Raw genomic sequence first — 25,228 nt, 5'->3', positions numbered from 1 at the left:
CGAAGGTCATTTCGACCTTCCATCTCAAGGAAGACATTGTACTGCCATACTTGTGTCCTCATCTGTTGAATCCTAAGGAGACGACATGGAATCCCTTGGACGTTGTCCGAGCTCCGAGAATATACTTGCCTGTTACTGCTCCGTTCCGGAGTTCAGACTCACTGTTTGTTTTGGTGGCTGGTCCCAAGAAGGGCCCAGTGGTCTCCATTTCGAGGTGGACCCGACAGATCCTGATCAGGCTTACGCCATAAATGGTCGGGCGCCTCCCTATCACGATGCATTCGTCTAGGGCAATGGTGCCTCTTGGGTTTTCCGACATCTAGTGTCTGTTTCCCAGGTGTGTAAGGCGGCGACCTGGTCACCCGGCCACACTTTTACTAAACTTTACAAGTTGATGTGAGTGCGTCTTCGGATGCTTCGTCGGCCGCAAAGTTTTGCAGGAGGCTGTTTAGAGTTGCAACTCCTCAGTTGAGGAGCTCTGTTTTGTTTTGGGGTGAAGTTTAATTTATGCTTCCCACCCCTCATTTTGACACTGCTTTGGGACGTCCCACTATGTCAAGATTAAGACTGTGTCCATCCATGAACGAAAGAGAAAATAGGATTTTATGCTCACCGAGTTCATGGATGGACACAGCACCCACCCCTCTCTTTTTTTAAAGTTTGTACTGCTTGCTACGAACTGAACTGCTTTGTGCAGGCTGAGAGGATATAGTCAGCGGGACCGCACCCTGGGCAGGGTGGTTCAGCTTTGAAGTTAACACTTTAATCCTAGTCACTCCTTAGATAGGCTATCTCCCACTATGTCAAGATTAAGGCTGTGTCCATCCATGAACTCAGAGAAAGATTTTGCGGTGAGCATAAAATCCTATTTTTTGCACATTTATACTTAGGTTGTGTTACATCTATCCCCCGCTGGCTCTAACATTAAGTTCTGAGCGATCGAGCACCGCAGATTGCTTGGTTTTTACAGCTCCGTAAGCAGAAAGCTGTCAGCAGGCTTGTTTAGAGGCTGAGCTGGGTGGCGGTCCAGGCATGTAGGTGGATCCTGACCCCAGTGACGCGATCTTCCCCAAGCCTGGACCAGCTCTGTGACATCAGCTGACAGTGGGCTTCAGCCCGCTGTCTGCTGATAACTGGTCACTGGCGTGCAGAACGAACTGCACTCCTGGTGATCCACAGGAGAAGTACAGCCAAACAAGCTTTGGCAGTACTTTTCCTTTTTTAAGGAAAAAAAGCCTTTAGTGTTTACAACCACTTTAAGGTTTGTGCAAGCGTTTCTTTTTGAGGGAACAGTGAGCCTTTTACATAAAGAAGAGGATAAGGAGCGTGGGTGGCCCTGTTTATAAACTAAAGAGAAATTTTAATCTATTTTATAAGATATCAGGTTGCAGATTGAAGTGGCATGGTCATATTTAATCAAGAAACTTTATACAGTATAATGGGTTGTGTTGTAATTGTATTATGCAGTTTTTCAGTCCACCTGTGATACCCTTTTATAGACTTCCAGAGAAGTTAAAGAGGAAAAATAAAAAGCACAGCTTGTGGGTGCAGCAATAGATCAGATGGCGTGTGCTGTGCCGGCCCAGCTACGAGTGTTTAATGTTTATTTACAGAAGCATAATAGAGGATGGATGCATTCAGGCTGCACCTGCCACAATGTGATTTGGTGTCCATTACCGCGATGGACAGCGCGTCTCAACAGTTTAAAAATGAGTAGTTCCAGAGTATTACTTACCCTGTATAATGATCACTGCTGTACATAGCGACTTGCAGGAACAGATGGCAGTCGCTGTACTGTTCCCATTTCCAGCCCTGCTGTTCTGTTTATTCACAGCTCGAGTGTTGATATAAGAAAACCTTTTCATGCCTGATGGCGTAATGCTGCCGAGTGGATTTGTGTGCCCAGGGCCACTGATCGAATGCACACCGGGTCCCTCTGTCCCTCATTCCTCCTCATTTGTCCCTCATTTCTCCTCATTTTTGTTCTGATCTTTACAGATGTATATAAAATGCACCTTTTTTATCTACCAAAAAGTGTTTTCCAGTGCTAAACCTTTCATCCAATTTCTAAATTGCTACATTTGTAAATTCCAAAAGCCAATATAAAGGAATAGTAGCGGTAAAAAAGCACCTGTGGGTATAACCAATCTTGTTTTTTGTGTACGATTCTTCTTTAAGGGGGGTGTGTCTTATGCCTACATACTTTTGCTGATAGGTGTCCCTCATTCCCATCTCAAAACGTTGGGAGGTATGCTTTTAGAGAAATGCGACGTTCCAGTCACTGGGAAAACTGACAAGACCACAAAGAAAATGGACACTTAACCGCTTCCGGACCGCCGCATGTACATTTACGTCGGCAGAATGGCACGGACAGGCACATTAGCGTACCTGTACGTCCCTGCCTAGACGTGGGTCGGGGGTCCGATCGGGACCCCTCCCCGTACATGCGGCGGTTCCCGTGGCTTCAGGAGCGATCCGGGACGAGGGCGCGGCTATTCGTTTCTAGCCGCCCCCCTCGCGATCGTTCCCTGGAGCTGAAGAACGGGGAGAGCCGTATGTAAACACGGCTTCCCCGTGCTTCACTGTGGCGGCTGCATCGATCGTGTCATCCCTTTTTATAGGGAGACACAATCGATGACGTCAGACCTAGAGCCACACCCCCCTACAGTTGTAAACACACACTAGGTGAACCCTAAATCCTACAGCGCCCCCTGTGGTTAACTCCCAAACTGCAACTGTCATTTTCACAATAAACAATGCAATTTAAATGCATTTTTTGCTGTGAAAATGACAATGGTCCCAAAAATGTGTCAAAATTGTCCGAAGTGTCCACCATAATGTCGCAGTCACGAAAAAAATAGTTTATCGCCGCCATTAGTAGTAAACAAAATAAAAAATAAAACTATCCCCTATTGTGTAAACGCTATAAATTTTGCGCAAACCAATCGATAAACGCTTATTGCGATTTTTTTTTTCACCAAAAATAGGTAGAAGAATACGTATCGGCCTAAACTGAGGAAAAAAAAATGTTATATATGTTTTTGGGGGATATTTATTATAGCAAAAAGTAAAAAAATATTGCATTTTTTTCAAAATTGTCGCTCTATTTTTGTTTATAGCGCAAAAAATAAAAACCGCAGAGGTGATAAAATACCACCAAAAGAAAGCTCTATTTGTGGGGAAAAAAGGACGCCAATTTTGTTTGGGAGCCACGTCGCACGACCACGCAATTGTCTGTTAAAGCGACGCAGTGCCAAATTGTAAAAACCCCTTGGGTCATTTAGCAGCATATTGGTCCGGTCCTTAACTGGTTAAAGCAGACCTTCCTCTCTCATGTGACCACCAATACTAAGGAATGTGTCATGAGACAAAGCCTTGCCTAATAAATAGATTGATTAGTGACTATATATAGTATTGAGTAGTGACTATATAAGGGTCTGTTTGTATAAAGCAGGTCCCCCCTTAACAGGAGTGCAAGGTTAGTAAAATGTAGTGTGGGGGAATGATGGAAATGGGGGGGGCAGTGGCATCACCAGTGTTAATTTCGGCAGCAAATTTAGATTTTAGTTTTAGTTTTAGGACTAAAATGGCATTTTAGTCCAATTTTAGTTTTCTGCAATTGTTTTAGTTTGTCATATTTAGTCGACTAAATCTCCAGGACATTTCAGTCGACTAAAACTCATGTTATTCATCTAAAATATAATGGGTGTAGGTAAATTGTAATGCATTTCTGTACAATTTCCAAACTCATTGGCCCGGATTCACAAAGCACTTGCGCCGGCGTATCTCGAGATACGCCACATAAGTGCAAATATGCACCGTCGTATCTATGCGCCGTGCCCACAAACTGAGATACGCCTAAAAATAGGCTTCATCCGACCGACGTAACTTGCCGGCGTATCGTGGGCGCATATTTACGCTGGACGCATGTGGCGCTCCCATTGATTTCCTATTCAAATATGAAAATGAGGGAGATGCGTCGATTCACGAACTTACTTGCGCCCGGCGCATAATATACGCGGTTTGCGTAAGTCGTACATCCGGCGTAAAGTTATTCCCCATATATTACCTTCACGTCGTAGGCAGTGATCCGGCGTATCTTAGGGAGTAGTTCCGACGTGATTCTGAACATATATGAAGAAAAGTATACCGCTCTATAAAACAATTAATCCCCGTTGCTTCCGTCCCAACAAACCAAGAGGGTGCTGGCTGTGCTCAATTAGCATGGGATGAAAGAAAAATCCTGGATCGCCGCACTCCTCAAAAAACGATGTCTTTATTCAAAACATAAAAAAAAAAAAATGCAAATGGGAAAAAACAGCCAAAATCCATGCAGTCAAACAAGAAGTGGACTAGGAAAAAAGAGCTGACATGTTTCGCATCATATGATTCTGAGCATGCGTCCACGGGACGGCGCATGCGCCGTTCGTTATTCGTATCTTTATGGCGCTCGGCCCATCATTTGCATGGGGTCACGCCTCATTCGCATGGCTCACTTCCACTTACGACGACTTGCGCAGATTTGGTGGCAAGTGCTTTGTGAATTCGGTGCTTGCCTCTCTGCGCTGCGTCGGCGTAGCGTAAAGAATATACGCTACGGTGGCATAAATATGCGCCGATGTATGTGAATCCGGGGCAGAATATACTGCTGGAGTGAAAAATCTAATATGTTATTATTTATGGTATTGAGGTAGGATTCTAGGAACACCACAGACCAGTGTTAATTTTGACATCAAATTTCAATTTAGTTTTTAGTCTACACACGACCGTTTTTCATGACGAGAAAAATGCAATTTTTTTAATTGGTCATTAAAAACGATCATGTGTAGGCTCCAGAGCATTTTTCTCAACGTGAAAAATGGGCATTAAAAATTTAGAACCTGCTCTATTTTTTCTCGTTGTTTTTCACGTCGTGTGTAGGCTTTAACGACGGGAAAAAATTGCGCATGCTCAGAAGCAAGTTATGAGACGGGAGCACTTGTTATGGCAAAACTAGCGTTTGTAATGGAGATAGCACATTCGTCACGCTGTAACAGACTGAAAAGCACGAAGACAGAAAAGCGCAAATCGTCTCTCGCCAAACTTTTACCAACACGAAATCGGCAAAAGCAGCCCCAAGGGTGGCGCCATCTGAATGGAACGTCCCCTTTATAGTGCCGTCGTACGTGTTGAACGTCACCGCTTTGCTCGAGCATTTTTTTTTCACGATCGTGTGTGTGTGTGCAAGGCAGGCTTGACAAGAATCGCGCCGATGAAATTTTTTTTCCCCATGACATTAAAAACGGTCGTGTGTACACAGCATTAGTCTTTTGACTAAAATGCAATTTTAGTTTTAGTTGTATTTAAGTCATCTCAATTGTTTAAAGCGGGGGTTCACCCTATGAACAAAAAAAAAATAAAACATTTTCTTCTAGCATAAAATTAGGCATAGGAGCGCGAGCTACAGTATGCCTGTCTTGATTTTTTTAGCGCGGTACTCACAGTGCAATCGTACATTGAAGATACCGACTCCCCGCGGGGAATGGGCGTTCCTATCCAGACGGAGGATGATTGACGGCCGGCTCTGGCATGTCACGCTTCTCCGGAAATAGCCGAAATAGGCTTGGCTCTTCACGGCGCCTGCGCATAGTCTGTGCGCAGGCGCTGTATAGCGCCGTGAAGAGCCGAGACCTACTCCGGCTGTCTTCGGGAAGCGTGACGTGCCAGAGCCAGCCGTCAATCATCCTCCGTCTGGATAGGAACGCCCATTCCCCGCGGGGAGTCGGAATCTTCTATAGAGGATTGCACTGTGAGTCCCGTGCTAAAAAAATCAAGACAGGCATACTGTAGCTCGCGCTACTATGCCTTAATTTATGCTAAAATGTTGCTATGGAGGGTGAACCACCGCTTTAAGGCTGCATTCACACCTGAGCGTAGCGTTTTGCGGCATTTTTTACCGCGATTTGCCGCGACAAAACGCATCGTTTTTTTTCCGCGATTTTTTACAGGTCTAGGGTCACCAATGTATAACGCCCAAACGCCAAAATTCGAGCGACAAAAAAGGGTCCAGAACTTGTTTGGGCTTCAGGCGTTCGGCGTCGGGCGTTTTGTAGTGGAGATGTGAACCATCTCCATAGAGAATAATGTATTTTTTCCCCTCTAGCGTTTTGGGGCGTCGCGCTTCAGGCGACAAAACGCTCAGGTGTGAATGCAGCCTTAGCGTTAGTCGTATTTTGGTCGATTTAAAACCATGCTCACTGTTGTATTTGTGTTCTTTGGCTCCTTGGTTGATCAGCTTCATGGACTCCTGTACACCCATTTAAAGATAATGCAAGAAAACAAATCCCAAACAAAACAAGTATAAATCCTTCAATTTAATATGAGAAAAAGTTTCTCGGTAAAAGCCGTGCTGGAAGATTTGCAAATTGTTCTTTGCAGCTTTTTGTTTTATAGTCTTTCGCATTTGTTCTGCATATATATATCAAAAATTCATTAAAAGCTCCGTGTCAGGGGGATGTTATGGATTTGCATCAGACTTACAATCCTCTCTGAAAACTGCACCGCCACCTTCTGCTAATTCATTAAACCTGACTTGTTTCCCGTACCGTTTATTTACAGGCGAGATCGGAGACTGTGCTCCGCGGCGCCCTGCGTGACAAAATGTTTCAGCGCGTTAATCTGACAATATTGTAAATTCTGGGTGAAATTATGACGGGCTTTAAATAAACAAAGATATTTACGCCAATGCGGTGCTGTTACTTAGCTAACAAATGTACTAATATTTCCCAGAATGCAATCGGGCACTGAAGAAGTTGATCGGGTTATTGTTACATAAGGAAGCTATAAATCGAAGGGATTCGGAGGCAGATTTGTGTATATTTAGCAGGTAGTTTTTTTTTCTTTTACTTTTAGGACTTAAAGGGGTTGTAAAGGTAAATAAAAAAAAAAAATCCCTAAATAGCTTAATTTACCTTAGTGCAGTCCTCCTTCACTTACCTCATCCTTCTATTTTGCTTTTTGATGTCCTTATTTCTTCTGAGAAATCCTCACTTCCTGTTCTTCTGTCTGTAACTCCACACAGTAATGCAAGGCTTTCTCCCTGGTGTGGAGAAAGCCTCTTGAGGGGGGAGAGCAGGAGTGTCAGGACGCCCACTAACACACAGCCCCTTTCTCTATCTGCAAAGTAGAGAGCGTACTGACCCTCCTGCTTCCCCCCTCAAGAGGCTTTCTCCACACCAGGGAGAAAGCCTCGCACTACGGTGTGTAGTTACAGACAGAAGAACAGGAAGTGAGGATTTCTCAGAAGAAATAAGGAAATTTAAAAGCAAAATGGAAGGATGAGGTAAGTGAAGGAGGTCTGCACTAAGGTAAAGGAAGCTATTTAGGGATTTTTTTTTTATAATAACCGGGTAGTGAAGCCGCAACGCTTCATTTCCTGATTCCCTCACCGAGGATGGCAGCGGGGGCAGCCGAGACACGGGCGATTGCTGCAGTATTTGGGTGGACCTCCGTTTTAATATTTTTTTTTAATTTTAGCTAAATGCTAAAATAACTCCTTTTTATAAGGCTCCATGCACACTGAAGCTAAAAAAAAGCTATAAAAAAAAACATCAGTAGCTTTGCAAGGGAGCCTTTCAAAGTTTCTTAGTGTTTTTGCAATAGCTTTAATCAGCGTTTTTCAGTGTAGCTTTTTTTTTTCAATTGATAAAAAAAAAGCTAAAAACCGCTGGCGCTAAAGTTTTTGAGCGTTTTTCGGCGTTTTTTAGCGTTTTTTCCCCGCTGAAAAACGGCACTTTGAACACAAATTCCGGGCGTTCAGAAAAAAGCCAATAAACTCCAAACGTCCAGGTGTGCATGGGCACATAGGCTAACATTGAGTTCAGTTTATGGGCTTAAAAAAAAAAGCCAAAACGCCAATAAACTACAGTTTTATCAGCTTCAGTGTGCATGGAGCCTAAAACTACTTTGCAGAAATTACCATTTTTTTTCTGTTGGAATGTGCCAGTCCAAAACGACTTAATGTTTTGTCATATAAAAACTAATTTTCCGGTGAAATTTTATAGAAATTATCATGCAAAAAAAAAAAAAAGTAACAAAAAATTAAAGGCTGTAAATGATTTAAAAATCAATTTTCTGTTCATTTTTCTCTCTAATTAATATGGTTCTGTCTGTCTTTCCGTGTCTGTGAAAGGTAATGTGATTGTATATGCAAAGCAGGAAAGTTAATAATTCATGCAATCATTTTTGCAAACACGTTAATTACACGACATGTTCCTCCATCGGCGCCCGAGTCGTGGCAATAATTGGGTGTAAGATTACGCTCCGTCATTGTGATCTTCCCCCCCTCTGTACATCTCTCCCGATGACTTCTCTACAATGTTATTATTATACCGGTATTTTACAGAACAGAAAAATTAATACTTGCGCAAAGCTTGCCAATTAATAGAGCGATCGTCAAATGAGGTGACTTATTAGGTGCTCCCGGCACATGGTGGCCTCCATAAAAACGCTCCTTTCAGCACCGGCAGACACAAAATTGCAGTTTAGGGAAAATTGCCGATCTGTCACTCTGTGATTTGCCGACTCCCTTGTCCGGAGACGCTTCTGCGCAGGAGGGCAATGCTGGCGAGATTGAACTTTTATTTGGAGAATATATTGCTGCTTCTTGCTACTTGACCGTGAAAGTTACCGAAATAAAACTATTATTCCTCCGGGCCTGGAACACGATTTTAGATACTGTGCAGTTTTTTTTAGGAGTTTATAAAGAAGAAAAAATCACCATCGTGCTTCTTGCCAACAGCCCAACTCTGGAGACATTCAAAAGGCCCGTACACACGATCGGATATTCTGACAACAATTGTCCGAAGGACGTGTCTTGTCGGATAATCCGACCGTCTGTATGCTCCATCGGACAATTGTTGTCGGAATTTCTGACAACAAATGTTGGCTGTGCATGTTCTCAAATTGTCCGACAACAAATGTGTTCCGTCTGATTATCCGACCGTGTGTACACAAGTCTGTCGGACTAAAGTATAAACACGCATGCTCCAAACCAATGCCAAGACAACGTTGGCAGAAGTTGCGCAAAGAGTGGCGCTAAAGAGCAAAAAAAATCACATAGTATTGTGAATGTTGGCTGAAAAAGTTCTGCCGTCTGTATGCAACACAAGTTCACGGCCAACTCCCTTTGGACAAAAATCCACGTATTTATCCGATGGAAATCCGATCGTCTGTATGAGGCTTTAGTGTTACTAAACCCACAACAGTAAAATCAGTCTGTATATGCAGTAAAGCATGCGTGTTATACTCACTGGGGAACTTAAGGGGTTAATCCTCTGCATTGTGTTTAAAAGGATAATTGATCCTGTCTCCTCTGATCCTCTCCTTCTTTCACTGTCCCCAATCCATCTGTTGATAATGCAGAGCCTTGGGGGGTACTCTGCACATGCTCAGTTTGGTGTGTATTGCTAGAGAGTGTTTGCATGTCTCTTTATTTTTTGTTTGTTTTTTTGGGGAGAGTGCATGTGATCAGCACAGGGCCAATCAGTACTGTCTAGACAGAAGTTCAGGGGTAATGCAGTCTCATAGGACAGTCAGTGTCTCATTAAAGCTTGTTATGCCGCGTGCACACGATCATTTTTCGGCATGAAAAAAACGTTGTTTTTCAAAAACGTCATTTAAAATTATTGTGTGTGGGCTTCACATCATTTTTCAGGTTCTGAAAAACGACAAAAAAAATGTTCGAACATGCTGCATTTTTTTAACGTCGTTTTAAACTATGTCGTTTTTTGGGTTGTAAAAAATGATCGTGTGTGGGCTAAAAGGACGTAAAAAACCCGCGCATGCTCAGAAGCAAGTTATGAGACTGGAGCGCTCCTTCTGGTAAAACTACCGTTTATAATGGAGTAAGCACATTCATCACGCTGTAACAGACAGAAAAGCGCAAATCGTCTTTTACTAACACGGAATCAGCTAAAGCAGCCCAAAGGGTGGCGCCATCCAAATGGAACTTCCCCTTTTATAGTGCCGTCTTACGTGTTGTAAGTCACCGCGCGTTGCTAGACAATTTTTTTAAAACAATGGTGTGTGGGCAACGTCGTTATAATGATGAAGTTGGGAAAACGTTGTTTTTTCGACATGCTGAAAAACAACTTTTTTTTTTTTCATGCCAAAAAATGATCGTGTGTACGCGGCATAAGAGTTGTCCTTCTCCTCTGATAGAAGACTGCTATATACTGCTGATGAGAACTTCTTCTTTTCTTTTTCTTTTTTTTTGCAGTTTATATTTACTAAAATAATTGTTTTCATGTACTTTGGGAGAACAGGTATAGTAAATGCAGGGTCCTGGGTTTATTAACACTTTTTAATTCTGGGTTCAGAGGTCAGGGGTTTGTGTCACTTGTGGTCGCCCGGACAGGAAATTAGTGGAAATCCCTTCTTAAAGCTGAACTCCGGCCTTCCCATTAGTTTTGCACGGTTGTACAGGCTCCTCTCCTGTACTGAATCGGTTCATTCTGATTTTACTGCACACTGTTTTAATTGCTTCAGCTTCTAATGCATTGTGAGAAGCTCACAGAGCCCAGCTGGTAGACATTCAGCATCATCTGAAACTTTCTAAACAAAGGGACAATTTACAGTCCTTTTAGACTTCACAGGGGGCCAGACTAGGGTCAGTTGGTGTAAGCAATGTCCCATGGCTGGTGTCTGTGGGAGGATTTGTGCCCCATGGCTGGCGTCGGTGGGAGGGCTTGTGCCCCATGGCTGGTGTCGGTGGGAGGGCTTGTGCCACATGGCTGGTGTCGGTGGGAGGGCTTGTGCCCCATGGCTGGTGTCGGTGGGAGGGCTTGTGCCCCATGGCTGGTGTCGGTGGGAGGGCTTGTGCCCCATGGCTGGTGTCGGTGGGAGGGCTTGTGCCCCATGGCTGGTGTCGGTGGGAGGGCTTGTGCCCCATGGCTGGTGTCGGTGGGAGGGCTTGTGCCCCATGGCTGGTGTCGGTGGGAGGGCTTGTGCCCCATGGCTGGTGTCGGTGGGAGGGCTTGTGCCACATGGCTGGTGTCGGTGGGAGGGCTTGTGCCACATGGCTGGTGTCGGTGGGAGGATTTGTGCCCCATGGCTGGTGTCGGTGGGAGGGCTTGTGCCCCATGGCTGGTGTCGGTGGGAGGGCTTGTGCCCCATGGCTGGTGTCGGTTCGAGGGCTTGTGCCCCATGGCTGGTGTCGGAGGAAGGGCTTGTGCCCCATGGCTGGTGTCGGCGGAAGGGCTTGTGCCCCATGGCTGGTGGTGTTGGCGGGAGGGCTTGTGCCCCATGGCTGGTGTCGGCGGGAGGGCTTGTGCCCCATGGCTGGTGTCGGTGGGAGGGCTTGTGCCACATGGCTGGTGTCGGTGGGAGGATTTGTGCCCCATGGCTGGTGTCGGTGGGAGGGCTTGTGCCCCATGGCTGGTGTCGGTGGGAGGGCTTGTGCCCCATGGCTGGTGTCGGCGGGAGGGCTTGTGCCCCATGGCTGGTGTCGGCGGAAGGGCTTGTGCCCCATGGCTGGTGTCGGCGGGAGGGCTTGTGCCCCATGGCTGGTGAGGGCTTGTGCCCCATGGCTGGTGGTGTTGGCGGGAGGGCTTGTGCCCCATGGCTGGTGTCGGCGGGAGGGCTTGTGCCCCATGGCTGGTGTCAGTGGGAGGGCTTGTGCCCCAAGGGCTGGATGAGGCAAACAAAGGGCCACAGTTTGGAGACCGCTGATTTGGCCCAGTCGGACTGCCCCTTTCATTGAATTTCAGTCATGGCGGCTTAGCATCACATGTGGGCATTACTCAGTGCAGTCTGTATGCAGATACAGCCTGGGAACCCCAGCTCCTTCAGACTGACATGCACCCATCAATACATTGTGGTGATTTTCCAAGAGCCAGCATCAGGCCTGAGAACTGTTAGGTGGAATTTTTAAAACAGGGTGCTGTGATGTTTTCAGGAAGCCATGAACTGCACTCCACCCCTCTATCCATGATCTTTCTGCATTAGAGAGAGACACTGAGACCCAGTGATGTTACTTGGTCCTGAATAACGTATGTAATGAAAACCAGAAGGTTGTCATTTAAAATGTCATTTATAATGTTGACGGAGGAACCAGGAAAGACAAAATATAAGTGGTTTAACCTTCATTTTTAGTCCTCGTTCACGCAGACATACCGATCTCTACAGCGGTCGTCGGCCATCTGGGTTGCAGGGGCCTGCAGACAGCCTGTTGAAATCAATGACAAGCAGCTGGCTGCTTGGACCTCCATGAACCTCTACGCACTTCCCAGAATGCACTTCCCAGCCTTGTGAGTCTGATTTCACTTTCTGATCCATGCATTGGACCTGCATAGATGTGCGCTCCAGGATGCACATGGAGGTCCGTGTAGCCAGCTTCTTATCATCGATATCAGCAGGCTGCCTGTAGACCCCTGCATGGAACACCTGTGCAACCTGGACGGCTGCAGATGGCAATACCCATCAATCATCATGACTAGCAGATATGCTGCGAAATGTATTCACATATATGCGTGATATGACCTGTGCCTATATTTAGTGAAAAAATGGGAGGATTTGTCATATTCATACACACCATGCATTTTTGTCATCTATGGACTTTTGTGTTGGACAATTTGTAGTATTTTTTTAAAGCACAGGAGCCTAGAACACCAGGGGTGTGTGTGTGTGTGTGTGAAAAAAAAAAAAAAACTTTTTTTTATTGGCAAGGCTAAAAATAAAGGGCCAGATTCAGAGAGAATTACGCTGCGGCGGCGTAACGTATCCCATTTACGTTACACCGCCGCAAGTTTACAGCGTAAGTGCCTGATTCACAAAGCGCTTACCTGTAAACTTGCGGCGGTGTAACGTAAATCTGCTCGGCGCAAGCCCGCCTAATTCAAATGGGGCGGGCACCATTTAAATTAGAGGCGTTCCTGCGCCGAACGTACTGCGCATGCTCCGTCTGGAAAATTACCCGACGTGCATTGCGCTAAATTACGTCGCAAGGACGTCATTGGTTTCGATGTTAACGTAAATGGCGTCCAGCGCCATTCACGGACGACTTGCGCAAACGACGTGAATTTTCAAATTTCGACGCGGGAACGACGGCCATACTTAACATTGGTTAGTCCACCTAGAGGGCATCCCTAGTTTTACGCGGCGTATCTCGACGGAAACGACGTAAAGTTAGAGCGATGGGACGTTCGTGAATCGCCGTAACTAGTCATTTGCATATTCTACGCCGACCGCTATGGAATCGCCACCTAGCGGCCGGCCTAGAATTGCATCCTAAGATCCGACGGTGTAAGTCAATTACACCTGTCGGATCTTAGGGCTATCTATGCGGAACTGATTCTATGAATCAGCCACATAGATACGACAAACGTATCTCAGAGATACGACGGCGTATCAGGAGATACGCCGTCGTATCTCTTTTGTGAATCTGGCCCAAAGAGCTTTTATTTCTCAACACTGTGCATACAAAAAAGGGTGACACTTATCTGTGGTGAGCAATGACATGATATACACAGGACTAGGCACTTGTATCTTTAAGTTTATCAATAAGCTGCAGGACGGACTGTATAAACCTATGTTATAAAAAAAAAAAACTTGCCCACTTGTGATCACTCTGTGTAGTAATAGGAAGAATAATACCAGATATTTTCAGTGGACCCTGCTGGTGAAATCTAGTATTGCAGTGTGGTACAATGACTCATGCTCCTGTAATCCAGGTGTCTTTCTGGGAAGAGCTTATGGTATATATGCATACAGATGTCACTTCATATCCTTGTCTGATTTTGTGTTAAATTTCTGTTGCAGGAAGAATGAGAGGACCATAAAACACAATGAGATTCGGAAGAAATATGGTAAGTTGTGTTTTTTTTTTTTTTTATTTGTTATGTAAGTTTTATGCTGTTTTGAATTTTATCTACAAAATGTGGTATTCCTAAATTTAAGTGTAAATGAAATGCTAAATATGTACCTGAACCAGAACTCTTAACATATATGGCAGGCTGTGTCAGGTTGTTGGATATCTGGCCCATTTTGTAATTTTAGGTACCCCCCCCTCTGCCCCAAAATACCTGGGTTATAAGGTTTTTAGGTATTCATGTTACACACAAATATTGCAAGCAATATGACCATCGGTGCCAACCAGAAATGGTGAAAGTTCCTGCATACTCAATTTTTTTTAATGACAGAATTTAAGTATGCTTCAAAAAAAATCTTGATAGGAATGCCATCACATCACCACTCCCCCCTCCCCTCCATATCACCACCACCATCATTCTACATTCTTACTGGTTGCTGGGTTGGGGGAAAAAATGATGCTGCTTTTAGTGATCACACTTTAAAAAAAAATAATAATAATACTAAGCGTTTACCACACAAGAGCTGTGTACTGCGTCCGTTCAATACATCAAGAAGAATTTCCACTGCCCGGAGAGGAACCAAGCCATAGTGGATGGACATGGGTGTTGAGATTCACCTGGATTTGTTTTGATGTTTACCTGTTTGCTTACCTGAGCATTACCTATATCCAGGGGCGGACTGACCATTCGAGCACTGCCCAAGGGCCCCATGCCACTAGGGGGCTCCATAAGGGTTGCCAGCCTCAGTATAACCAGGGACAGTATGAAAAAATCATTTGTTTGTTTGTTTGTTTTTTTTGTTGTTTTTTTTTATCCCAAGATTATAGCTGCCCCTCCTCTCCAGTACCTTTTTCAGTGTGTGTATTCTGTGTGTATGTATAGGTTAGGCGGTCCTTAAAGGGGTGGTTCCCCCTAAAACACATTTCTAACAATAAATTCGTAAGACCCGTTACACTGCGGGTAGGCTTTTTTTTTTTTTTTAAGTACATACCTCGATCTCGGCGTTTCGTCCCTTGTCAGTGGGCGTTCCTAGTTGATTGACGTTCCTCGGACGGGCGCATACGTGACATCACGACTTTCCGAAAGAAGCCGAACGTCGCTGCGCATGCGCCGTATAGAGCCGACTCTATACGGCGCCTGCGCAATGACGTTCGGCTTCTGTCGGAAAGTCGTGACGTCACGTATGCGCCCGTCCGAGGAACGTCAATCAACTAGGAACGCCCACCGCCAAGGGACGAGAAGGCGAGATCTCGGTATGTACGAAAAAAAAAAAAAAAAAGCCAGCCTACCCGCAGTGTAACGGGTCTTACGAATCTATTGTTAGAAATTTGTTTTAGGGGGAACCACCGCTTTAAGTGGTTAATACTGCATAGTAAACTCGGGCCTACATTGGCCTTGTAGGATTATACGTGCTACTAAGGTCAAGGGGGCTCAGACCCGGGGGTGTCTAGTCATGGAGCCCAAAGATTTTCTAATTCATTACGGCAACCCCTGTGTAGCACTGCATTAGTTGGACACCACTCCATTCCTGGGCATATGGAGAAAATTGATGGGGAGCGCAGATTATGGGAATTTTTGTGACACCCCATCTAGCCTTTAAAGGAGCCCTTTGGAGGACTTTTTATCTTTCTTGACTAGAAATGAAACAAAATCATGTCACCGTCTAAATAAATGAAGAAAAAAAAAAACTGTTCAGCTGACCCGAAGCATCATTAGTGGAAGAAAAGAAAAATGGATGGGCAATTAGAAATGTGCTGGATGAAGGGCGCTCGGATCCTGTAGGGTGTACCCTGTGCTTTCTGTGCGGAGGTTATTTGCGCACAAGATGATTATCTCCTCAGACTGATGACCCGCTCTGCCAGCACTCTGGTACATGAAAGGAAAATGTAAAACATCTGCTAAGCAATCACAACTTGCCATGTTTATCAGGTTAGAAAGTGTGACCTCAGCAGATCTTGGTTTCTTCTTTCTAGCATTTAACTGCAGAATGGCCTGACTATGTATGAGTCGTAGTCGTATATCTCCTCTATTGGGTTCAGGAGCTAGACTTTCTAAAAAAAAATAAGAGCGCTCTTAAATGTCTTCGCTACTTTATTACATTGAGGAAATTCTAACACGTCGGCAAGTATAACCTTGAGAGCTCGATTAGAAACCCCAATGTTGCTCCAATTTAAATTTCCTGAATGATGTTTGGGTAAACTTAAAAAAATAAAAAAATATAAAAAGCCGCCCGACCCCCCCCCCCCCCCCCCCCCCCCCAGCATTCCACTAGATGTGAATGCTCACAGCCCTCCATATCCTACAGCAGAAGTCTCCAAACTTTCTAATGGAAATTGTCCTAAAGCCTTTAGGGGGGTGGACTGTGTCTAGTGGGCGTAAACCTACCTGATCTTTGATATTAGGAGGAGAAATAGTTGGTATGAGTGGGAGGACATATGCCCCATCATTGGTGTCAGTGAAAGGAATTGTGCACCATTGGTGGTATCCGTGGCAGGTGTATGCCCCATTGTTGGTGCCTGTGGCTGGAATCAGGGCCATCTTAATAGCATCATGGGCCCCTGGGCAAAGTAATGCTCTGGGGCCCCTACAATGATGACAGTGCAGGTAAACAGACATCAAGTAGGTAGGAGGCAGACTGCCTCCCCTGTGTAACCATCACTCTGTACCATCATGGGGCCCCCAATTTCAGGGCAGCGTGGGCTCAAGGACCAGCTGCTTAGGGGAAAGTGCAGGGGCCCCACATGCAGTCTGGGCCCCTGGGCAGTGCCCAGGTGTGTTCTCTCATTAAGACAGCCCTGGCTGGATTAATGCCTCAAGGGCCAGATAAAGGCAAGCAAAGGGCCGCCATTTGGAGGCTACTGTCCTATATGTATACAGAAGCTGAAAGCACTCAGTTGGGTGCCTTCCTTTTTATATGGTGAATAGTAGGTCATGTTGCTACCCACGCTAATGATTTGTTCTTTTCAGCAGTTCATATTGTTTTGGTGGGCACAGTGGCTGGTAGCTGGACTATAAAAGTGATGACTTTTGAATTGTAAGCTGCTGACTCTGGATTAACCAAAAAACATTAATAAAGCCGTGCTTGTACTTTAAAGGGGTTGTAAAGGTAAAAAATTGTTTTCCCTAAATAGCCTCCTTTACCTTGGTGCAGTCATCCGTCACTTACCTCATCCTTCCATTTTGCTTTTAAATGTCCTTATTTCTTCTGAGAAATCCTCACTTCCTGTTCTTCTGTCTGTAACTACAAACCGTAATGCAAGGCTTTCTCCCTGGTGAGGAGAAAGCCTCTTGAGGGGGGAGGGGGCGGGCAGGAGTGTCAGGACACACTCTACTTTGCAGATAGAGAAAAGGAGCTGTGTGTTAGTAGGCATCCTGACACTCCTGCTCGCCCCCTCCCCGTTCAAGAGGCTTTCTCCACACCAGGGAGAAAGCCTTGCATTGCGGTTTGTAGTTACAGACAGAAGAACAGGAAGTGAGGATTTCTCAGAAGAAATAAGGACATTTAAAAGCAAAATGGAAGGATGAGGTAAGTGCAGGAGGACTGCACTAAGGTAAAGGAAGCTATTTAGGATTTTTTTTTTTTTTTTACCTTTACAACCCCTTTAAGGCCTCATGTACACTGCTACTGGTACACGGACGTTTAGGAGCAGTTGCATTTTTTTTCAACTGCTCCTGAACTCTCCTATGTTATCTTATAATTGCATGTACACAGGGTTGTTTTTATAGTCGTTTCTAGGCAGTTGAGTTTAGAGGCCTTTTCTGGAACGCAAAAAAATGCGTTCAGAAGCTGTGTTTAGAGGTATTTCAAGCGCTAAACGCGGTAACCCAAGTTTTTAGCAGAGTTTCGTTTTATAGACATTTTTCATTTTAACCAAAAAAAAAAGACACAAATGCGGCATATAAACACAGCTAAGCAGCCATTTTTAGACGCCGGTTTTTGGCTGTCAAGTTAAATCGTTCAGGAGAGGTTGAACAATGTCCTGTGTACATGAACCCTTAATCTAAACAAATATAAATACATATAACCAATGTCCAAGTAAGTCTTAAATTAGGTTTGATGTTCAGTGGACCTCACAATTGAAATCAAATGATACGACACCCTGCACTCATCAGTCTGAATTGGCCTCTTGTATAAACAAAGTCAAATGGTGCTTGTTGATGTAATGTACACCACAGGACCAGAGGTGAAGATCGGAAACACTGTGCTAGCAATTAGAGGAATTTCCAAGGAATTACGTTTTTCCATTACCACTCCAACCGATATTACTTTGTACCTTTACAACCCCTTTAAAGGAAGCAATTTTTTTCCCTCAATAGCTTCCTTTACCTTAGTGCAGTCCTCCTTCACTTACCTCATCCTTCGATTTTGCCTTTAAATGTTTTTATTTCTTTTGAGAAATCCTCACTTCCTGTTCTTCTGTCTGTAACTCCATACAGTAATGCAAGGCTTTCTCCCTGGTGTGGAGTGTCGTGCTCGCCCCCTCCCTTGGACTACAGGAGAGTCAGGATGCTACGTTGCAGATAGAGAAAGGAGCTGTGTGTTAGTGGGCGTCTTGACTCTCCTGTAGTCCAAGTGAGGGGACAAGCACGTCACTCCACACCAGGGAGAGAGCCTTGCATTACTGTGTGGAGTTACAGACAGAAGAACAGGAAGTGAGGATTTCTCAGAAGAAATAAGGAAATTTAAAAGCAAATTGGAAGGATGAGGTAAGTGAAGGAGGACTGCACTGAAGTAAATGAAGCTATTTAGGAAAAAGTCCTTCCAAAGCCACCGGACACGCATAGCAGGGCCGTTATGAAGAAAAGGAGAAGCCTTTCATGGAATATAATTGTTTTATTATATCACAAACATTAATAAAATTGGACTTGTGGAGTTATGCCAGTCCCCAGTGTGCTGTTCACCAAAGCAGATGTAAGTGGAAGTCGACCCTACGTGTTTCGTCATTCATGTGCAATGTCCTGGGGTGGATTAACCAGGCATGAGGACCACCCAAACCCTTTATCTATTTTTACTTTCATAAAGGAATAGCATTTAGGCCTCATGCACGCTAGCCCCAATGAGGCCCCTTAAATTTGCCTTTGTGACCATACACACACATTTGTTTAGAGGTAAAAAAAAAATCGCTTACACATTAGGAGCGGAGCGTTTGAGCAGAGAAAAATGGTTGACGCACCTAAACACCTGCAAATGTGTCTAAACGCAAAGTACATATAATAAGCAATTATAGTATGTGCGTATATATGTATGTGTGTGTGTGTGTGTGTGTGTGTGTGTATATGTATATGTGTGTATATATATGTGTATATATATATATATATGTGTGTGTGTGTGTGTGTGTGTGTGTGTGTGTGTGTGTGTATATATATATATTTATACATACCATCGCCAGTGTCCCTGGTCACCACCACACCAGTTACCTGTATTTATTTGACGCTGTACTGCACCAGTGACAGTCTCAAGAAATGAGGCTGTCAGTACATCAGAATTGATAGATTTTCAGATTTATTTACTGTAGTTTGTGGACTTTATAACTTTCCTACAGACAAAACAATATATATCTATTTGGGTTATTTTCACCAAAGAAATGTGGTTAATAAGCGTAGAGCGCATGCACAAGTTTTGTGTGTAAATACAATTCTGGCAGCCAGAACTCCCACATTATAACCAACTACACCACTTACAGATGCTTTAAAACCAACTCGCTGTCTTTGTATACATAAAGTCCTCAGCAGACCTCCTCTTTAAAATGTAATCCAAATACTTAAAACCCTACAAGCGATCCGTGTGCAAGTCCTAATCCTTACAGCATTTATTAAACTGTCAGCCGACAAGCGTTGTGTCTTCTTAATACCGCCGGGGTAATCTGAATGGCGCGCATGGAACGGTCTGTTACAGTCTTAGGAATTAGCCTTTTGCCTCGTCCGCACAACCTTTTGAAGTTTGTCTGCGTTTATTTATTTATTTTTATTTTATTTTTTATTTTATTTTCACCTCCTTCCTGTTCCGTCTGTTTCGATATGACAAACAGCGCAGCAAAAAAAAAACAGATTCATAAAATAAATAATTTGCTTTCTGAGAACGGGGAACCGTAAAGATACAACATCGCTCTGCTGGGGCTTTTTTTTCAGACATGTCCAACTTAATTCTGTCTTAATAAAGATGACTGACAGAATGAGAAGAAATGTATTAGCTCAGGCTGTGAAGATTAAACCACAAAATGCCAGCTCAGACCCATCTACTGGGAATACGCTAATTTTTTTCTTTTTTTTTTTTTTCTTCGACCCGGCTTTCTTTGTGTAAATTAGATGATAATTTATAGAGGGAGATTGGCTGCCATGGAGGGGGAAAGTGATACAGTCCAAGACTTCTCGGGAGGGTGTTTTATCTTCATATTAAAGGGACAATAACAGTCTCTCGAGTTTCTTGTTGGTTTGTAGCATAGAGTATATCTGTACCAATTTGCCCAATCTCAGGTCTTGTGTCTGTCCATTTATTTGCATTTTTTTTTAATGCCAGCAGCAATAATTACTATGCTGAAAGAAGAATATTACATAACAGTTGGATAACAATGGTTATTTTAACAAAATAATATTATTACATTCCACATTAACCACTTCCATACCAGGCACTTACGCAGCTTCCCGCCCAAGCCAATTTTCAGCTTTCAGCACTGTCGCTCTTTGAATGGCAATTGCGCGGTCATGCTACACTGTACCCAAACAAAATTGGCGTCCTTTTTTCCCCACAAATAGAGCTTTCTTTTGGTGGTATTTGATCACCTCTGCGATTTTTTTTTTTTTGCGCAACAACTAAAAAAAGGCTGAAAATTTGGGAAAAAAATTACGTTTTTATTTTTTTCTGTTAATTTTTTTGTAAATAAGTTTTCTCTTTCAATTACGGGCACTGATATGGCGGCACTAATGGGCACCGATGAGATGGCACTGATGGACATCGATGAGGTAGTACTGATGGGCACAGATGAGGTGGCACTGATTGGCGGCGCTGGTATGCGACACTGATGGGCACTCATAGGCGGCACTGATGGGCACACATAGGCGGCACTGATGGGCACATATAGGCGGCACTGATGGGCACACATAGGTGGCACTGATGGGCACTCATGGGCGGCACTGGGCACTCATAGGCGGCACAGATGGGCACTTATGGGTGGCACTGATGGATACTTATGGGTGGCACAGATGGGCACTGATAGGTGGGCACTGGGCATGGATGGGCACTGTGGGGTGGCACTGATGGACACTGTGGGGTGGCACTGATGGACACTGGGGTGGCACTGATGGACACTGTGGGGCAGCACTGATTTTGCCAGGTTGCCAGTCAGTGGTCCAGGGTGGGCATCCCTGGTGGTCCAGTGTGGCGATCCGAGGGGGGGCTGCGCTGATAAACAATCAGCGCGAACCCCCCCCTGTCAGGAGAGCCGCAGATCGGCTCTCCTCTACTCGCGTCTGTCAGACGCGAGTGAGGAAGAGCCATCAACGGCTCTTCCTGTTTACATCGTGATCAGCCGTCATTGGACACGGCTGATCACGTGGTAAAGAGTCTCCGCCGGAGGCTCTTTACCGAGATCGGAGATGCAGGGTGTCAGACTGACACCCCGCATCACCGATCGCCGCGATGCGCGCGCGCACGGCATGAAATCCTGCAGGACGTTGTGGAACGTCCTGTCAGGATTTCATAACCACTTCCCGGACGTAAATCGGCTATAGGCCGGGCGGGAAGTGGTTAAAGGGGTTGTAAAGGTACAATTTTTTTTATTTTCCTAAATGGCTTCCTTTACCTTAGTGCAGCCCTCCTTCACTTACCTCATCCTTCCATTTTGCTTTTAAATGTCCTTATTTCTTCTGAGAAATCCTCACTTCCTGTTCTTCTGTCTGTAACTACACACAGTAATGCAAGGCTTTCTCCCTGGTGTAAAGTGTCGTGCTTGCCCCCTCTCTTGGACTACAGGAGTGTCAGGATGCCCACTAACACACAGATCCTTTCTCTATCTGCAACGTAGAGAGCGTCCTGACTCTCCTGTAGTCCAAGGGAGGGGGCGAGCACGACACTCCACACCAGGGAGAAAGCTTTGCATTACTGTGTGGAGTTACAGACAGAAGAACAGGAAGTGAGGATTTCTCAGAAGAAATAAGGACCTTTAAAAGCAAAATCGAAGGATGAGGTAAGTGAAGGAGGACTGCAAGGTCCTAGGGTAAAGGAAGCTATTTAGGAAAAAAAAATGTACCTTTTACAACCCTTTTAATAATTATGCTACCAAAATTGGTGTGTGCTGTAATTTGCTTCCAACGGTGCTCCAGTTTCTTCTTGCTGGAGGCTGGCATTTTGTTGAAGCCCAGAGCAGCTACTTCATTATTGGAAAGTCTCAAAAAAACTATTCAATTTCTGTAATTAATTAAAATGCCTTTCCAGCTTTAATTATATGTCTTGGCTCAGCTAGAGAAGATGGCTGACAGAAGCTTTATGGTACTAATGTCCACAGGCTGCTACTGCTGAGGTAGAAATAAGAGAATACCAGGGAGATAAGCGAAGACTCTTTCCTTGTAAATTTACATCTTGTGTCTCCCTGGCAGCAGATTTTGTCCTTTCGCGCCTCCTACTTTTTCTCCCTCCCTATTCTGTGTTCACTTGGCACAGTCTGTCATTCCTGATGCTTCCTTCCCCCTCACAAGCAGTAAATCTTTAGGCTGTCAGCAGATCGGCCTCCTCTAGTGACTCACTGATTATTGCACAATGCCAAATACAAAATGTGCAGGGCAGGGTGAGCTGGTGCATTGCTGGTTTTTAAACCTTTTCTAGGCGCTTATTTTTACTGTTTTACATAGCTATACCTGCAAATAGGGCCAGCATGAAATAACCTATCAGGACTTAATTTTCTCAATAATGTTCCACTTTAAGCTTGCTATACACTAGTAGAATTTTATACAGAAACATTTTTGGCTTTAAGAACATTTTGTTAAATTTTCGAATCATTAGTGGGGTCAAATCAACATTGTTTTCGTCTGCAGTGATGAGAAAAGTCAAAGGGGCAGGGTAAAAAACCTTATGTTTTTTGTTTTTTTTTCAGGGAAATTGTATCCATTCCAAAATTGAATGTTAAAGTGGAGTTCCACCCTAAAGTGGAATTTTTGCTCATTTGTCTCCTCCCCCCTCTGGTGGCACATTTGGTACCTTTTGGGGGGGTGGGAGAGGATACCGGTATCCTGTTCTCACTTCTGGGTCGCAGGGTATTATGTCAGCAACTCGGCTCTCTCCTCCTTCCCCACACCACCGGTGAGAGAGTGCAGTAGTGCCTTGCGCATGCGCAGCAAGGACCCGGCGTGAAGCCGTAATGCTGCAATGCGGCGGGGCACCCGACAGCTGATGGAAACATCAGCTGTGGTGACTACATTGCTGTCCTCCTCCTCCGGTAAGTGTAAGCTGCAGTATGTGTAGCTGCTGGCTTCTAATTTTTGCAGTGGTGGACCTCCGCTTTAAGAGCAAACGAAATTTTGAACTACTTTCGTATAACATTTCTCAAGCTGTCGCATGTAGATATTTTTAATTGAGATTCTAATTGTGTAAAGCCAGTTTAGTAGTGAATAGGGTTTTGTTTGGGAAGTTACATTTATTTCAAAATGGAATGTTAAAAGTAAACAAAATTTTCAAGCTTTAGTTATGTCACGTTCCCTTTTTTTTTTTCGCTTTGACCACTAGGCCACAGCCCTAAACCTTTGTTTTCAGGAAAGTTTAAAATAAGTGAAATGTAAAGAATTGCAACAAAAATGGGAGGAGCAGGTTATAATGCTGACATGATGGGGATGTTTTAAAGCTGAACTTCAGGTAGCAATGGCTAAATGTAGTCTCACGCACTGGCCTTAAAGTGATATTTAAAGGTGGTGTTGTGTGTTGGTATTTAAAAAAAAAAAAAAAAACATGCCTATACTTGCCTGCTCTGTGTAAGGTTTTTACACAGAGCAGACCCGATTCTCCTCTTCTTGGGTCCCTCGCCCCCAGTGGGTTGAATGAAAAAAAACTGACAGCTGCAGTCAGAGCCACTGTTCTAACCATCCAAATTTAGTACAGTAAACTCCCCCACTGAGCTGTTCTGACAGGGGGACAACCCAACCATCAGCGCTCCCTGCCATTGGCTGAGAGCGCTGATCAGGATCCGGTCTGCTGCTGGTTTTCCAGCTGGTTTGGAAAGACTGACATACATGCGGGCCGAATGTCGCCTGTGTTTTTTTTTTTAACCGACAGATGTCTCCCAACACTTAGCCCGTGTGTATGGGGCTTAAAGCGGGAGTTCACCCGAAAAACAATTTTCAACATTAGTTTGAGGCTCATTTTGGGAAGCAGAATCGGGTGTTTTTTTTTTAAATCGAAACAGTACTTACCGATTTAGAGTGAGATCTTTTGCGCCGCTTCCGGGTATGGTCTTCGGGACTGGGCATTCCTATTTGATTGACAGGCTTCCGACGGTCGAATACATCGCGTCACGAGTAGCCGAAAGAAGCCGAACGTCGGTGCGGCTCTATACGGCGCCTGCGCACCGACGTTCGGCTACTTTCGGAAAATCGTGACGCGCTGTATGCGACCGTCGGAAGCCTGTCAATCAAATAGGAACGCCCAGTCCCGCAGCCCATACCCGGAAGCGGCAGAGAAGATCTATCTCTAAAACGGTAAGTACTGCTTCGATTTAAAAAAAAACACCCTTGACAAAATGAGCCTCAATCTAATGTTAAAAATTTAGTTTTTGGGTGAACCTCCACTTTAAGTTAGTTGATGATGATTTTATCCAGGATAAGAGATTTGTGAATCCTGCATTGTTCTTTTTCCCCTTCTGTTCTTCCATTGCGTGTCCCATTCTGTGCTGCCATCTTTATTCCCTTCTTCAGGAGCCAGAGGTCTCTTTCTGGTTCCTGCTGAAAGTTCCGCTTTAAAAGCAGCCATATGATCACAGGTTTTTGGGCACCAATACATTTTTTTCATTGTATTTGAGCCATATCTTTGCAAATGATTTCTGTCTGGGCTCCTAGTTGCCCTACTATTGGTGGTTTCAAAATGGCATCCATTGTGAGGTACTATAAGCTGTGTATTTAGCCTGTCCATTGCTCTTTATTGGCTTGTGTGTGAGCCTGGCAAATGGTAGGTACAGTACATTGTGAGCTTTGAGGGGCTGGTATAAATGATTTGATACGCAGTGAAATATGGTGGCACTATATCATTAAATGAAATCAAAAACTAAAATGGGGAAAAAACAGTCCTTTCCGTGTTCTGCAGTAAGACCATTTACCCAGCTTCAAATATATATCAACATTCTCATTTCTCGTAGTGCAGCCGATCAGCACATTTTTACCTTGACCTGCAAGAAATATTAACG

At 44.4% G+C, this 25,228-nt stretch overlaps 1 protein-coding gene across 2 annotated transcripts in view; it reads left to right on the top strand.

The window, feature by feature from the left end:
- The window catches only part of LOC120939934 (pituitary tumor-transforming gene 1 protein-interacting protein-like), a 90,616-nt gene that overhangs the window by 54,793 nt on the left and 10,595 nt on the right, over positions 1-25,228 (top strand). For both annotated transcript variants that reach the window (XM_040352393.1, XM_040352392.1), the window contains exon 6: positions 13,798-13,844. In XM_040352393.1, coding sequence (XP_040208327.1) covers positions 13,798-13,844 — 47 coding nt within the window. The remainder of the gene's footprint in view (positions 1-13,797; positions 13,845-25,228) is intronic.

The sequence above is a fragment of the Rana temporaria genome, chromosome 5, assembly GCF_905171775.1.
Source record: "Rana temporaria chromosome 5, aRanTem1.1, whole genome shotgun sequence".
Taxonomy (NCBI): domain Eukaryota; kingdom Metazoa; phylum Chordata; class Amphibia; order Anura; family Ranidae; genus Rana; species Rana temporaria.
The sequence above is the reverse complement of the archived record's forward strand: the minus strand, read 5'-3'. Positions and strand labels throughout refer to the sequence as shown.